Source organism: Rissa tridactyla, chromosome 1 (assembly GCF_028500815.1).
Source record: "Rissa tridactyla isolate bRisTri1 chromosome 1, bRisTri1.patW.cur.20221130, whole genome shotgun sequence".
NCBI classification, from domain to species: domain Eukaryota; kingdom Metazoa; phylum Chordata; class Aves; order Charadriiformes; family Laridae; genus Rissa; species Rissa tridactyla.
The window spans coordinates 185,956,968-185,974,598 of record NC_071466.1 but is presented as its reverse complement, the minus strand read 5'-3'; the positions used below and the strand labels follow the sequence as shown (position 1 = coordinate 185,974,598).

At 40.7% G+C, this 17,631-nt stretch overlaps 1 protein-coding gene across 2 annotated transcripts in view; it reads right to left on the bottom strand.

Annotated features, from left to right (window-relative positions):
- NELL2 (neural EGFL like 2) overlaps window positions 1-17,631 on the bottom strand; it is a 156,574-nt gene that overhangs the window by 73,517 nt on the left and 65,426 nt on the right. For both annotated transcript variants that reach the window (XM_054187934.1, XM_054187932.1), the window contains exons 11-12: window positions 15,111-15,213; window positions 11,950-12,078 (exon numbers count right to left, since the gene is read on the bottom strand). In XM_054187934.1, the coding sequence (XP_054043909.1) occupies window positions 11,950-12,078; window positions 15,111-15,213 (232 nt within the window). The remainder of the gene's footprint in view (window positions 1-11,949; window positions 12,079-15,110; window positions 15,214-17,631) is intronic.

Here is a 17,631-nt window from a genome sequence, read left to right as displayed (position 1 = left end):
TTTCCCACCCAGCTCTCCAGAAAGCCTAAAGAATGCAAAGGAAATAAATTGATTATTATTGCTACTATCATATTATTATATTAGATTGGTACCTAAAGATGCTAATCAAGTGTCAAAACTCCATTGCCTACACCATGGACGCACGGCTGATAAGAAGCTGCTTTTACAAATTGTTTGCAACTTTAGCGCTAAATTACATTGTCACTGGACACAAAAGATAAATAATATGAAAATGATACAGTTATAGTCGAATGACAACTAGTTGCACAGAGATTGACCACACTAAAAACATGCGATTCCATTACCTCTTTAGCACTGCATATGCAAGCTTCGTATACATTAGGTTAAGGTATTACAGATTAAGGAGGACTGAATCGGGGCAGGGAAAGAGCCCAACATCTGTTCTCTTTCCAAGCTACCAAAATAAAAGCCTTTTCATCCTGCTTACTGGTTGAAACACTGGTGTAGCCTTTTATTCACCTTTAGACACAAATGCACTAAGTGCAACAGAAAACCTGATGCATTTCAACGTCCAAGAAAGCCTACAACATTTATCTTAATTTTCCCCTGCCAAAAAGGCTAGTTAGCATATTAATGCACATTAATGTCTTACTGTTTAGCCAGTAAGTTGCTGAAGTCAGTTAGTTCAATAGGATGAATGTGCCACTCCAATGGCTCTACACACTCAACAATAAAGACTTGTGTGCTTGAAGTCTGTGATGTGATGCTGAGCCACCAGCTGTGATGTACTGACAACAATGTAGTCATGGAGATCATCAACCTGCTCTGTTCCCAATGGAACAGATAAAAGAGGCATCTCTGGGAAAATTGGTTAGTGCTAAAGTGTTTGGAATCTGCACTTCAATGATTTATTTATACTTGCAAAAACATCAAACCCGAAAAAAAATCATCTGTCTTTATCCCCCAAGCACTCAGAAAAATTTATGCAAAATATATAACCCAGGAATAGTTTCCCTGTGTCCCTTCCTCCTGTACCCTAATGGGTTTGCTTCCCCAGAGTGAAATTCCCAGTTATGTTTTACAATCCCATTAATAAGAAGAGAACTTGACCTGTAATCTATAAATCATTGTTGACCAAAGCCTCACGCTAACAAAGCTTCTTCTTAGGCCTCACTATCCATCATTGCCTTTATCCACCACAAAAGCCTGCCAGAACAAATGAGCCTGGTACCAAGTCAGTAAATCTGGGCTGTAAAGAGAGAAGGCTACTTCCAGAATTGAGTATCCTTTATAGATAGTATCCTGCCTCCGGCCATTTCCTTTAAAACTCAATGGTATCTAGCATAAGTGATCTCCCTGGTCACACTTACAGAGGTATATGGTAGGCAGGGAGATGCTCTTGCAGGATTTTTGCAACAAATAATATTAAGGACCTAGGAAGAGAGCAAACAGGAGCACAAAAAGCTTTATTTATAAAAATTTCTTTCATAAGTTCATCAAAAATTACTCTGAACTCAAGAGCAGAATAGACTGGACCTACAAATTAAAAACAAACAAACAAACAAACCCCAGCCCTTTTCTGTGTTAATGAGAAGTTCTGCCTTCACAGCCCATAAATATGAAGGCCCACATTTACCTGCCGAACAGAGTATTAATGCTTTTCCACCTCTCCCACACAACTTCATCAGCAAACCTCCATCCTGACCTGAAGACTCCACTGCTAAGAGCAAGGGCATCATTTACCCACCATTCCTGCAAGTCTTGGGGCTCTCTGTTGAGAATCCCAAGGATGGATGCCAGTAACAACAGTCACTATAAAGGGCCTTCGAGCCCTTATTTTTATCACTACTGACCTGACTCAAACAGAAATAGACAAGCTGGGAAAGGTTGAGACCTTCTCATCTGGACCCTGACCTAGAAAAAAGGCATCACAACATCAGCAGATGCTACCAAAACAGGAGAGTGAAGAGTGACCAGTCACAGATACCACTACCAGGGAAAGGGATTAACATGGATTTAAAACCCAACACAACCTGTCCTGCACCCTGGACAGGGTCGCAAAGGAAAAAAAGTTTTGTCCTTTTTCTTCTTCTTTGTCTTCCCTCCAACAACAATAGTCCTTCTTTTCCCATTTTCTACCTCTGGCATCAAACTTCTCTGCTGTTTTCCTCCCTCACCTCTTTCTACCTGATTAAGTTCAGTCCTGTCTCCAGATCTCACTCACCTTGTCTCTCCTCCTGCCTTCAACCCATCCCCTCACCAGCTCCTCCTCCTTAAAAGAGAAAAGATAGCCCATAGCTTCCATAACTTTGAAGGAAGCTCCCACCAGCTCACCCACCTGTAAAAGTACTGGGTTTTTTTCTTTTCACCGTCAAACACACTAACTCATCCTCAAACTCTTCCTTCCAACTTGCTTGAGTGTTTAGTACATTAAAACTTCCCAGTCCATTGCTACAATAAAAATGCTCTTAGTAGGGTCTCTCACACTTCCCCTAACTGTGTTTCCCAGCTCCTGTTCTCTCCAGACTCCCTTCACTTTCAGCTACAACCTGGTTTCAGTATCTCGCATGCTTTGGTTTTCACACCACTATGCTCCTCTACGTCTCTTCTTGTATATACCCTTTCTCACCCACTAAGAGGACAAAAAACCTCAGGGCTCTGGCACAGCCCTTGCTCCTTCTCCTCCCACTACTCTTTCTAGGCTCTCCATCACCAGCCAAGCCAATGGTTTAACTACTGCTGTTACTCCTGTCAGTCACAAACTGATAACTGCGCTCACTTTTCCTTTGCTCTACCAAACCCAGTGCGGCATTTTTTTTCCAAGTGACACATTCCAAAAAGGATATTAACATCAACTTCAATCAAAGTTGTGTATTTTTTCACTACCTCCCATGTTATTTATCCCAGCTGACTGCACCACCATAGCTGTCATCACTCTCACCCTCTGTAGATAGTCTTTGACTTTTTCTCCTCTCTCTCTCTCTCTCTATATATATATATATATATGTGTAGCCCTGAGCCTTTGGTGTTACCAACAGGCAGTAAAAGGCGTAACTCCAACAGCAAGACTACCAAGTGGCCACACATATATGATTTACCTCTGAAACTGTGTGGTTTTTTGTTGTTGGAGTTTTTTGTTATTTTTATTTTTGCCTGCCTTTCTGCAGTTGTGCACCTCTCCTCCTCTCCTCCCCCAAAAGAGTAAAGCACTAAAACCTAAGAAATCACAACCTAACTAACCTCATGAGCCAACTCCAGGAAACATAACCCATGTATTGAGATAAAACATACAAAAATAACCTCAAGCTTACAGAAAGACCAAGCATAAAAAATAAAATAACCTTCCACCATTCCCAGCTTGCTGCTCCCATCAGAGAACCTCGGCTGCTGACAACTATCACTGGAGCAACGCATAGGGAGGGTAAGAGGAAACGGGCAGCTACTTGTGCCTATTGATTTTATTGAATTATTAATGGAACTTAAGAGAAACTGCGTGAGTTGGATTATAAGTGTTATCACTGTTGTAACTGAACTAATAAGAGGTTGTTATATTTTGACTAGCCTGCTCAAGCATCAAGTAGACTAAAAATGAATTTGAATTATTGGATCACCACAAAAGGTGTGTTCTTTCCTTGCCCACAATTAAACTAGATAGATAACACATACGCACATTGTACATATTTTGGTGCCTTCCCCTTCACGTTATTTTAAATCTCTGTTCTTTGCTTAAGTAAGTTCATGATTTCTCTGTCCATCTCCTGCAGCGTGAGACGGAGCTACTAGGACAGAAAATGCTCATACAATAAAGGCAAAGTCACTCAAGGTCTACATTCCTTGACAGAGGCTCTCTACAGCTTTGAAACGACACAATACAACATTACAGAATTTCAGAAGTACCATTTTTAACAGTACAAAGAGTTGTTTTTATTTCAGCTTGCCCCAGTTTTTGGAAAGGAAGACAGACTGTTGAGATAAAACCATCCTTGTTAAACATGCAGTAGGAGATATTGTTCAACAGCTACCTGTTTCTTGGAAGAAAATGAAATCTTCATCTCTGTCTCATGAAAACATCACTGGACTCCACATACATTATGTAGGTTAAAAAATATATATCACACAGGAAATTTTGGAAAACAAATATTGTCTGCCATCATGTAATGTTTTACTTGGCAAACTGCAACTTCTTACTGTTTAATATCTTATAATTAATTCATATGGTAGTGTATACACGATAAAACAAGTAATTATATATAGTTATGTGTCAGACATGAAAGCATCCTGGGGGGGCCTTTCCTTAGGCACCAAATAACTAGTCTGATGTAGCTGCATACTGAGAATAAAAAGGATGCTGTATATGATTAATTAGTGAATTCCAAATATAAGAACAACTTACTGAGACTCCAGTTCATGATCCATCCCCCTTCAGCACTGCACTTGGTTAGAAATAGGTCTTTAAATTTGAATTGCAAAATAATCTTTTTCTTTTTTTTTTTTTTTTAAAGTATGACAGCTTCTCATCATTTTGAACTGTGAATGTCAGGAATTTAGGAATACTTTCCACTCTTAGTGTTTTTGTTTTCCCCTACTTTAAAAGGGGAATAAGGAGCGTTACTATTTTTATACAGAAACTACAAATATATATCAGATTCATCTCAGAAGAGGCAGCACAGATTGTACTGCATGTGTGTATTTTAAAACTCCTCGTTGGAAGACGGATGCACATGTAGCAGGATAGTATCTGTAGGCTGCGGTAAGGCCCCTGTGGATGGGTTAGTCTGTATTGGGGAGTCTGAGGAAGAGACAGACTGGTGGAACCATGCTCTGCCCTCCCTGAGACAGAAACAAGAACAGCCACCAGGAAAAAAAAAATAAAAAACCCCAAGATCAAGGGGATTCTGTCTCCTCCCCCCACCAGGCTGAGGGCAGTGGGTTAAAGTAAAGGAGTGAATGGAAGCAAGTCCATGCTTGGGGTGCAGGCAAACCCCCTCCTTGCCCATCCCACCTTCCCAGGTGCCTCTGTACAACAGGTATGAGGCTCTGGAGGCCAGTCAATGGATGATGTGAATGATGGTCCATCTATATCAGAGGTGTTGCCAAGGTCAGAAAGGCCTACCCCCTGTACCACAACCACCTCCATGAGGAAGAAGAGACGGGTTACGTAGGTGACTTCCTTCTGAGGGCAACAGAGGGTCCAATACACTGGACAGACCCTCCTCTTAAGGAAACCTGCTGCCTCCCTGGGGCCTCGGTTAAGGACATCACTAGAAACTTCCTAGCCTGGTACAGACCTCGGACTACTACCCATTATCGCTTTTCCATGTGGGTGGTGATAAAGCTGCAACATGTAGTCCAAGGGCTACAAAAGAGACTTCAGGGCCTCGGGATGGTTGGTAAAGGAACCTGGAGCACAGGTTATTTTTTCCTCTCTCCTTCCAGTTGCGGGCAGTGACATTGGAAGAAACAGACGGACCCTGTCTATTGATGCATGGCTCCGTAGCTGGAGACTCCTGGGGTGCACGGAGGATAACTTCTTAAGCTGGATAACAGCCCTACCAGAGGGGATGCAATACTGCACCTGTTGGTCACCAACACAAGTGAGCTAATCAGTGACATCAAGACTGGAGGCAGCCTGGGCTGCAGCTATCATGCACTCTTGCAGTTTACAGTCCTAAGGAATATGGATCAGGTGAAGAGCAAACTCAGGACCCTGAATTTCAGGAAAGCAAATTTCCAGCTCTTCACAGAGTTAGTCAACAGGAACCCCTGGGAAACTGCCCTCAGGGACAAGGAAGCAGAACAGAGCTGGCAGATCTTTAAGGATCTGGAGAAAGGAAAAGAAGAACAAAATGAAGGCTTTAGTTTCTTTTCTCTTTTGCTTTGAGGTTGCCGTTTTAAGCAATTTGTATGAAAACTTCCACCTTAATTTGCTGGTGGAAAAGGGCTGCTCTCAGTACAATAAAGCATCTCCTTACCAGACACTGCTAACACAGAACACTTTAAAAGCATTTCCAAGAGGCTCTCTTTATATGATTAGTTTCAGCTTTTTTTTAATTGCAATACCATCACTGTCAGTCCTGGCTATGGGTGGATGATAGAATCAGTCAGAACATCCTTCCTGCAGAAGTAATTAAAATCAAGTAACACTGAATCACAGCCTGCAATTTGCACATGTACGACCCATTCCACTGCTACAGGCAGTGGGACTATCTGTACCCCAGTATGCACCACACTTTATGAAATGGTGTCAGGGATACTGCTTGTACACTTTAAGTTAGGAATTTGCTTTATTATCTTCCTGAGTAAGAGCCATGGCAGACAAGAAGGATTTGGCCCACTCTGACACTTTAGAACTGGCCTGATAATTCTTCATATTTAGATTTCTCAGTAACATAACGATGGAAATAAGATGACACTTACTGCCTTTGCTGAGAAAAAATATTAATAATTGATAATATATTAATACTGTTTAATATTAATATTTAATTTTAATATTAATAATGTTTAATTACTTTTTAATAGAGATTTGGAAATAACATTCTGTCTTCCTGGAGTGAAAGTTTTTCTTTCTGCTTGATTAGTTTAGTTTTTCAAGCCAACCCAAAATGACAAGCTAATGACTCAGATGCTGTCAGTTGATGGAGATAGAAGTATTTACTTCTTAGCTATATGTGACACGATTGCCACATCTCACTTAGCAGAAAAAATTACGTATGAAGAGAGAAGCTTGGGTAACCTTCCCAGTTTCACAGTACTGCAGAACTCCTAAGTAAGACTCTCACCCAAAGAATACGGTGCATACCACGAAGACAGCAAAGCTAACAAATAGCCCAATATTGGTTATGAAAGATGCAGAGGACTTAATAGAATTTAATATGCTGGGGTTTATCTCCTTTACCAAGGTCTCTATCTTACTTATGTTCTTCTCAGTCTTACACTTGCCAAAAGAAAAAATGAGCTGTTGATTACTGCACTTGGACAAGACGATGCGACACGTACCCTACCGCAATTTGATTATTACTTTTTCTCTTTTCTCTGTGGAAATCAGGCTGGTTCTGAAAATGTACTTTATTTTTGTAATCCAGTAGCTAAAAACAAGATTAACAGTAAGATTAACAGCATATAGTACAAATTAGGTGAGTGAAGAAGTGTAATGTTGTTGTCGTTGAGGAGGAGGGTTGGATAACGCATGAGTATTTTTACCCAAACACAGGGATAAATTAGTAAATCCTTCCAAGCAGGATGAGAACACACAACTCTGCGCTAAGGAAAACCTGATGATGTCCAGCCAAATGGCACTTCCAACATGCTTCAGACATCAACTCTGGAAAGAGACAATTCGTCCTGTAAGACTGCTTACTTCCCTCCACTGACAATGATTCAAATCAAGCCAGCTTGCTCAAAAGCAGGTTTCTAAACTGAAGACCTTCTTCCCTTGAGGAGCTATCATCAGTAAAGCTGATGCAATTCTCAAATGCAGAATTGCAAATGTAGACACGGTCACTCAGCCTTTGGTCTCATTTCAGCTGCTGCACTTGAAACTGGGACAAACATGGCAACAGCAAAGAAAGTAGGAGACTTACTGAGGAGAAAGGATAAATTAGAATAAAAATGGAAAACGATTTCACAAAAATTCATTTAATGATATTAAATAATCCCAAATTGTTAGAGTAAGTTAGCTAGGTTGGGTACGGTGCAACTAAATACCCAAATATCAGAAAATAAAATAAACGTTATGGTCCACACACACATAAGGTAAACTTTGACCCTGGTCAGCAATTCAGCACCCACCAGCCGCTCACTTGCTCCCCCCTCCAGTGGGATGGAGGGGAGAATCAAAAGAGCGAAAGTGAGAAAAAGCTCAGGAGTTGAGATAAAGACCATTTAATAAGTGAAAAGGGGAACAAAAAGTGACTCAAAGGCAATCACTCTCCAGCTCCCACCAGCAGACTAATGCCTAGCCAGTCTTTGAGCAACAGCCACTTTAGAAAGAGTACTCCCATTTTTACTGCTGAGCATGATGTCGTATGTTCGGGGACATCCCTTTTGTCATCTGGGCTCAGCTGTCCCCGCTGTGTCCCCTCCCAATCTCTTGCCCACCCCCAGCCTACTGGCTGCAGGGGAAGTGAGAAACAGAGACGGCCTTGACACTGTGCGAGCACTCTTCAGCTAAAACATCCTTGTGTTATCAACACTGTTCTAGTCACAAATCTAAAACACAGCACTACACAGGCTGCTAGAAAGAAAATTAACTCCCAGCCAAAACAAGTACATGATGTAAAAAGGCTTCTGCATCAGGCAAAATCCTCTTGATAAAGAAGCAAATAACCTGTTTTTCTCAGAGCATGTTCAGTCCTGGTGCTTACAAAAGATTACTGCATTCTGCCATCTTCTTTCTTGAGCCTACTTCCCTCTCTATTTAATCAGCAATCCTTGGCAACGCTTCTGAAATGAAATCAGATTTTGCGCGGAGATAGTTGAGCACTCTTATTAAATCAGAAAATCGGACTTCAAGCAGTCCTTCCAAGTGCAGTCTCCAAACGGTACAAGTAACGCCTCCTCCGCAAACACATCTTTTGAAGACCGCCAAAAGTGCACAACATGGTGCACGAAAACAGCTTAGGTTCAAGGATCCGAGAAGAACACCTAAAGGTGCCACCAAGCAGACTATCTGCAAACCCACCTTATTTGAAATATGAGTCTATTTCACTCCTCTAGATGCATCAGAATATCTTGATATTCGAGAGTCACAAACTTTATCTTTAAAAACTTTTTCAGCATAACTCCAGCACCACAATGTAGTAGACATTGAACACTATTTGAAATATATCCCAGAGGGCGATCATCAGTTTGAGAGCACTGCAGGTGTTGCTTTGGGAAAAACTAATTACACTTCATCAGAACATCTGCTTTTGTAAAACGCCGATGGCGGGTGGGCTATACACCAAGGATGCTATATTCAAAAGCACTTACACCTGGGCAGCAGAGCATAATCCATACCCAACCTGCCCACAAGGTATTTCAAACTGCATAATAACCTGCGACAAAAAATAGATTTCGGAATACTTGGAATGAGGCTTACAGCATGTAAATGAAGAAATCCCAATCCTTTAAGTATTGCTTTAAACAGTCCCCCAAGGGAAAGCTAAATGTGACATAAATATTAACAAATATTATTATTATAGAACAGAAAGGTATCCACCATAACAGTATCTAGAGACATCACACAGCTTTGGAAAAACACCAATTCTTTCTAGGACAGAAGCCAAACTCTTCCATCATTCAGATGAAATTTATGCAGCTTTTCCATACCCACAATGAAACCAGCTTTGAATACTTTTATTTTTGTTCTTCTACCTTAAGGAGAAGTTCTGCCAATGGAAGCATCATTACTTCTGTTTATTCTTTGAATTTTGACAGTGCTGAGGCACAAATCAGGATTGTATTTAGTGAAGGTCGGCTCTAACACGGAATCAATGACATCCAATTTTGCAGCATAGCTGAAGTTTGTGAAGTGAGAACACAGAAACAGCTATCATGCCCGTGGGCTCCCAGTACAAAAAGCCTTCTCTGAAAGGCTTTGTATTAAGTCGACATTTCTACACTTGGCATTGCTCGTAATTAAGGCCACAATAATGGCACAGTGAAGAAAGGGTATGTGCTGAGAAAGGGAGGTTTCACCCTCCCTGTGGAAAGGTTTCGGCCTTTCAAGATGAGGGACAGGACTCTGAAAAGACTTGGTGTCACGCTATTGCTATTGCGCCGTTTAGCTATTACATTGTTTAATATTAAGGTAACAGTCTCCTTCCAGAAAGAAAAAGCTCAGTGCTCAGAAACAATACAATACTAAAAACACAACTCTGAAGAAACATGGGTATTTCAGTCCCCTGGCCCCTTCTCTTCTACAAAAGCAATCCTGAAGTTGCAATCTGTAACCTTATCTCCCCTCCTTCCAGCACATGCCCTGCAGACTCGCTCAGGGATGACCAGCCAAGGCCAGTCCTAGACTCGTGTACCAAGTGTGTGGTGCCTACACTGCAGCCACCGTACAGAACTCGCAGGGAAGCTGGGCTGCTTTGCCTGCTGAGTTAGCTTTGCCCTTGGCTGGGAGAACCTCATCTGGCAGGGACCCAATCTCATGAGCTTTGCTCAGGCAGGTGCATCCTCCAAATGGGACTTACTCCCGCTATTTTCATTGTGAGCAAGTGTTCCTGGATCAGGCCCTAAATCATACATATTATTAAGAGAGAATTTAATGCATCCAAACATAGTAGTACAATTATTAAATAACGTGCCCCAACCTTTTATTCATTTTATTTTGAAAGCACTTAAGTGGATTGATAATTACCACCCAGAAACAACGTCATCCGCCATTACAGAAGCAATTGGGCCAAGAAAGCTCAAAAAATCATCACACTGAATTCAGGTACTGCACAAACTGGTTTACCAGTTATAATACCAAAGCATCAGTCTCATATATGATAATCTACTGTGTCCTCATCTAAACATTTCCCCACCAATGCTGATCAAAACGCTTCTTTTGTTTTTTGCTTATGCAATGCCTGTCAAGTTCCACACTTAATAACAGACTCGAATTTGAGCGATGTGGAGATCATGAAGAGAGCATAACTTGTTTTTCTGCTTTCACTCAGCAGACTAACAAAAGATGCTTCTTAAAGCACCTGATTTCACCGTTAACTCCACTGCTCCAGTGACCCCCTTGAAAAGGAAATGGCTGGTGAGTTCCCAGAAACGCAGATCCGCAGCCTAAGCCTCGGCATAGTCTCCAGGGACTATGGGATAAAAAGTGGTTGATGCTGTGACACAGAACAAGCTACACAGCAGGTCCTGATGTCAGACGTCTGCTGGGACGTGATGAGGGGCAAGGGATTTGTTTCTGCATGATTTTTAGTTCTACTTCTCAAAACGGGCTTCCATCAGAAGGCTTACCGTAAACATTAAGCAGAGAGGTATGCGAAGCTGATTAATTACATACTCCTTTCTCCAAAACAGTCATGAATTCTCAAATCTAAATCTACAGATGAGCATTCCCACTGACGTTAATGCAGCTGCTAACTCAGGTAAGCTGCAGGCATTAACCTTTGCAGAGTTCAGCCAAAGGAACAGTCATAAAAGGCCTTTATTCATTCCATTTAATTGTGCATCGCCAGACAACAATCCAGGTATTAGGTGGCAGAGTACCTTAGACTCCACTCACAGATGCTTAACTTTCAATTTGTCAGGCTAAATCTGAACCAAACTGCTTATTAGTCAAAGGTCATCCTGCTGCCGACGCTTAAGCTTTATGATAAGGATGGCCTGACAGCACACTAGGATTATGTGTTTGCAGAATCAGGGTCTTCATGAGGAAGAGCAACAGTTAGCAGAGGAGCTAAGAGATCGTGCAGAGGACTTTGGCTCTCACTGCTGGAGTATGGATGGGGTTTTTTTCACAGGATTATGCTAGGCTGTAAAGAAACAAATTACAGCGGCTTCTCTGCTGATTAAGTAGCTTGTTGCTCCCTGATACCAAAAGAGCAGCTCAAATAATAAATCATTACTCGGTATAATTAACAATACTAGTGTCTAGTCTATAGCATTTACTTACTTCCTGGGGAGAGAGAATGGGAACAGGCAGCAGTGAAGAGAGAAACTAAATGTTATACTAATATGTTATTCAAATGGTTGACTTTTAGATTGCCTGAATGTCTGAATACCATGAAAAAAAAAGGAAAACTTTCCCATGGAAGCATGTTTCAAATTCAAGACCTCAGCCATACTATACTAAACTGCCACTTCGACGCTGATCAGATTTTTTTATTATTTTTTTTTTAAGAACTTAATTGAAGAGATGATTATTTTAGTTTATTAATATGCTGCATATCTACTTCATTGCATTTAATAGTCCTATCCCTTTGACAACTCATGAATCAATACATTCATCCCACAGCAATTTATACAGTGGAGCTAAGCATCTACACAAGGCGTTACCTTCACAGTAGGCATTGTCCTCCCGAAGGGCTCGGAAGCCATCTCGGCAGCTACAGACAGCTCTGTCATCCAGGTTCCGGCAGACAGAATGCTCCATACAGTTATGTCCTTCAGTGCAAAAGTCATGGCCTGTACAGAAACAAGTATGATTGAGGGTTAAAAAGAATCCAGGGATTATAAAACATCCCTGTCACAGACAGTCCTTCCTTTTTTTCAGTTAGGTCAAAGAATACCTTGCTATTGTCTGTGAGATATAGACAAATAAATTGTACCAAGCACGAAACGGATGAAAGGAGTAGGAAAGACCACAAGAACAGACTGTCTCTTCAATTCAATTGCAGGTTACGGCATTGATGTAAGGCAGCTGGATAGGAGGCTTGCTTAAATCCCCTTAGAGTCTCCTTGTCATTGTTAAGCACTTTTACAAGACACTGCTTAATTACATTTTTTTTTTCATTTTCTTTTTTTTTTTTTTATTTTGGACATTTATAAAAGAGCTCAATAGCTTAGACACTCAGTGGCTCATTTACTAGTGGTATTACTTTTTTTCTTAGCGCTTTTTCTTCCCAGGTGTACTTATAAAAACCTTCAACATTTAACCAAAAGTCTTTGATTAACATTGACTTGTTTTGCTTTTCTCTTCCTCTTATCTCTTCCTTTCAAGCTCCACTGACTGAATACTCTTCCCTGATTGCATCATCCTTTACATTTCAGAGAAATTTATTTTTAAAATCTCACCTTTTAGCCATCTCTATTTCCTATTTTCTTGGTTTTTCCCTTCCATTTTTCCTGAGTGTGACTGTTTTGCATTGCATCTTAATTACAAATTTCTAAGATTCTGAAGTTCTTTTCCAGGCCTGAAGATGTATATTTAGCCTTTCAACTCTGTAGGGTTTTTTTAAATTCCTTATGTTTGCTCTCATGAAATCTAATATTGCCATGTTGCTGACCACCATTAAATCATCTTTTTTTATGCCGAATTCAAGTTGGTTGTAGTAACTGACTTGAACCTTCTATGATTTCCACATCTGTCTACAAAGGTGTGAAGCTTCTCTCCACTGTTTTTCCAACAACTTCATTCGTTTAAAATTTCTTGCTTTAACTGAAATATCGGACCTGCTCACGCAGCAGTACTTCACTGTTGTTTTTCAATATCTATTTTCGTCTCTCAAAATCTCCCCTAGGAGAACTGGGGAATGTGGGTCAGGCTCAGGGGACCAGGACTGGTGTAACAGCAACAGCTCCAGAACACAAGCTGGAATCAGGCTGCCACACAGGCCTCTTACCAAATAACAAACAAGTATTTGTTGGAAGTAATGATTATTATTTTTATCACTCCACCTGGCTTCTGTTTCATATTTTGCTATGAAAGGGGTTCTACCCTTAACTTCGCAGAAGCTACGTTAAACGAGCACTTCATGCAGGACAATGGAAGAGAATCTGCTTGGAGGTCAGGTCAGGGAGGTGTTTTGCATTCGGGCAGTTCAGGAACAGTGTGAAGTGACACAAACCAAGCAAAAGAAGACAAAGGAAACCCATAAAGGCAGAATACTTTAGTACTGAGACCCAGTGACATGGTCATGATACAAACATCGCAGACCTACTATGATACAAGAGGAGATGTTTTTCTCTCTCTCTTTCTTTTCTGCTATGGATTGTCTCCCTGTAACCTAGAGATACGCATAGATAATGTTAATTAAATATTATCATTCACTGTAGCAACCACAGTGCTGTTATCTAACATAGGACATCAAGAAGCAAAAAGCTCTACATTTTTACTAGTGTTAGAGGGTCTTCAGTACTCACTGATGAGAGCAGAATTGTGTGTGTCAAGGACAACCTCTGGCCATGGGGACGTCTACTCTTTGCCTTTTTGTTGTCTTCCTTGTTGACGCTCCAGTTAATGACAAAGTAATAGTCTTATTTTTTGATTTCCTGGTCTGGACTGGTTTGTATCAGACTTTGGCATTAAATAACTAAGAACACATATGTTATCCAGAAAGAGTAAGGGCTTTTTTACTGATTTTTTGTTTTTCTTAAGATTCTTAACACTTACATATCAGCTGTATTAATAAACAAAATACATGCTGCTGAAGGCGTACAGCTGCTTTCTGTTTAAAGAATAAGCTCCACAGCTCATGAGAGGCCAAGCAAGCACGGTTCAGGTAGGATTCAAAATATTCAGAAAACACTCATCTAACATATATTAAAACTTCCTAGCTATACCAGGCACAAGAAACAGAATTCTTCTCTCTAAGCCACTGAAGATTTTACAGAAAATTATCATTAAAAAATCCTTTTTGACTGCGATAGGCTTCAAGACTTAGCAACTTAAGTTCTTTTCTTCTACTCTCTTATCTCTCTGCTTGATGTCATTAATCGTATCCTTCATGTTTGTGCCAAGTAGCACAGAAACAAGTATAGCTGCACCCTTCACTGAAGCATACCTAAAATCAGCCCGAGTCTAACATCTTTCATGCCAGGTATCAATTTATCACTATTTAGCTACAGACAAAACAGACGTAGCCACTTGAAGATGCAATTGCTCATAGCTTTGAAGATACTGGTATTATGTCCAGATCAAAAGAGCAGGCTCAAGACAAAGAGCACTTTGTGCCCCTCTGCCCTTTGGTAAGGATCAGTCCGGGTGTAACACACAAAGAAGTTATGTTGCATACAAAAATATTCCCCAAAGCTTCTGCTTCTAGATGCAGACTACAACCCCAAACAGGTAAACAAGTTACTCCAGTCTTCAAATGATGGCATGGCACAAACAGCTCTCTGCAAGAGATAGCTCAAAGAATCTCAGAAAGACGCTGGAGAACATGGACATTTCTCCAGTCTCATTTTGTTTGGTCACAGGAAGGGGTGAAGGGTAGAAAATCAATAATTATGTATATGATTTCTTTGATTTTTCACACCCTTTTGGTTAGAACGAAAACCACAAGTGCCAGTAAACATTTCACAGAGTTTACACTATTAGACATTTTACAAACAGTTTTCAGATGTCACGATGCAGATGTTATCTATTTAGCTTCCCAAGACGTATAGTGATTATCATGTGTAGGGGTGTCCTACTCAAAAACGTAAGAAAAAAGTCTATATAACCTATAAGAACGGAAAATTACACTGAGCTTACATATATCCAGCTATTACCTTACCTTTACAGATTTTGCAGCAGCTGTGAGACAAGGGGATCTGTTGAGATTCTGGGCAGGTCAAAGCTGTACAACTGTCTTTTGGGACACGCTGCATTTTGTGGTTCTGTTAAATTGAGGTAATTGATTAATATTGTGAGAGAAGAAATAAAGATAAATGATAACTTTAGTGGAGTTTTAGCGTTATAATGTACAAACAAGCAACTGCCTATGCCAAATTCCAGGTACCACTGAAAGGACAAAGCAGCATAATAAAAGCATCAGGAACTCCCCTACACACAAACCTTTTCAAGCAAGCAAAAGTGGGGCAACTGCTCTCATTCTTTTCTTGTCTTAGCTGTCAGGCAGCTTGCCTCAAAAGTTGCTCTTGAAATTATGCCTGAAAGAGCAACAATTATTTCTTAAAAACCGAGGCAGCAGACTCCAGAATCAAGGGTCCTCATAATGAATACTCTAAAGCAGCTTGTTATTTATACAGCAAGTAAAATCAAACTTGACCATTTCTGATCTTAACAGTGTGGTAGCTAACACTGAAGGAAACTGGCACTGATTCCCTATTAGGAAAAGAGAGTGTTTCTCAGCCAAGTTTGGATTAGGCGTCTGGAAATGTCGAATGCCAAGATGGGATCTGAATATCTTCAGGCACTTAGTCCAGGTCACAGGCAACCACTGCAGTATGACCACATGCAATGCCTGCCTTAGCAATCCGGCTACCGCAGATGTACCACCTTTAGGCTCCCTCAGGCCCTAATTAATGTGTCTTGCAGCGCTCTAGTCATGAAGCGGCGAAGACGGAAAACAAGGCAAACAAGAACATGTTCCTCAGAGGCAGCTGCCTTAAAATCAGCAATCATCTGGTTAAAATAGGAGCTCACTGAACTCAGAACCCTGTTATTTCTTCATGCAAGAAAAGTGCCTAAAATCATGCATATGTCATTGCATGTATTATTATTATGGGTCTAGCATCTAATTTTACATCCTCCTTAAGCATGAAATATAAAGATGAAACATGAACACAATGGCCAATATCAAAAATACTGCTCAAACTTTACCCTAAACAATCTTGACAGAGAAACCAACCCTACGCTGACAATAAAGTAAGGCAAACCAGCCATAGATACATTGTATGCCAGAACAAACAAAACCCAGCAATTCCACAAAATAAAGGAAAAAAAAAACCTTTGATAGAAATAATATCAATTAGAGTAGTCTGGATTGCAATTAATTCCTTTAAAAATTCTAATTTGGAAAAGAATTTGTCATTCACTTGTTTTATAATATTCAAACAGAAAAGTGCATGCCTATAGCAAGCACAACTGCAGCAGCCAAACAAAACAAAAAAATGATGTTTAGAATTACATGCAGACAAAAAGAAGAAATTCCCTATATTGCCGTGATACCATCATTATAAGCCTTCAAGCATGAAATTAGCACTTGTGCCACACTTATTAAGCCTCTCTTGAGCTGGAGCCGTTAATTATATCCTTTTACGAGAACTCTGGTAAAAAATAAACTCTGGTTACAAAATAGTGCCCACCTATGACTTTCTAACCGACCAACACAGTTTACAGTAGGTGGATTTTCTGCTCTGAAATATCATTCCCAAGGCTGTTCAGTGGAAGCTGGATGTGCTTCGGTCCTTGAAAAAGTAGCATTTGAATCAGCCAAAGTTGCTGCTTAATGTTTCTACCAGGACAGTCGGGCACCCCACCAGCAAACAAAGATAATCAACAAAATACAGACTACGACAGCCAACAGAGGCGTTTTGTTCATACACTATCACATTTGTCAGCTGCAAGAAACACGAGGCAGCATCACACAGCTTCTGATGGTTGTTAATTATACCCATTGACTAATCACAGAATTCACGTCCCAGGTGTCATGTTGAAAACACGAGCTCACAGTCCTGAAAAGCGTACAACTGAATCCAAAACCATTTCTGGTCGGCTTCTCCTTTCCTTTCTCGAAAGGGTTTCAAAGCACCTACTCCAGGAATTAAGCTCACAAAGACTGAAATCAACAGCGGTAAGACAACGGTCCCCAGTTCTACTTTGTAAACCACGCTTTTTTCATAACTGTATGAAAATGTTTTGAGATTTCCAGACACTGGTCCCATAGGTAGCTGCAGCGTGGCCAGAGGAAGAGTTGCTCCCCTCTTTTTCTGCCCTAGAAATGTGCCCTCAGGTTTTCAACTCTACCCCAGCAGCTCTCTAACCAGAGGGAATTCCTCCCCATCCCTCCCCTGGAGAGGCAACACAGGACCCATTGCAGCAGTTTGTGTAATTCTCAACCCGCAGCCGTCCCCGGGGTATATTTTGCCCTTAAAGTGCATTTGTGCCCTGACGAGCAACTCTGTTCATGCAGCAGGACAAGACTGACTCAGCATCGGGTGTGTTCTGTTTACAAATAAAACAATAACTCTACCCACTTTCCACCACTAGAAATACAACCAGACACCTGGTGTGACAGCTCTTTTCCTTCTTTTTCATCCAGCTTTTCCACTAAGAATTATCCTGAATTCCAA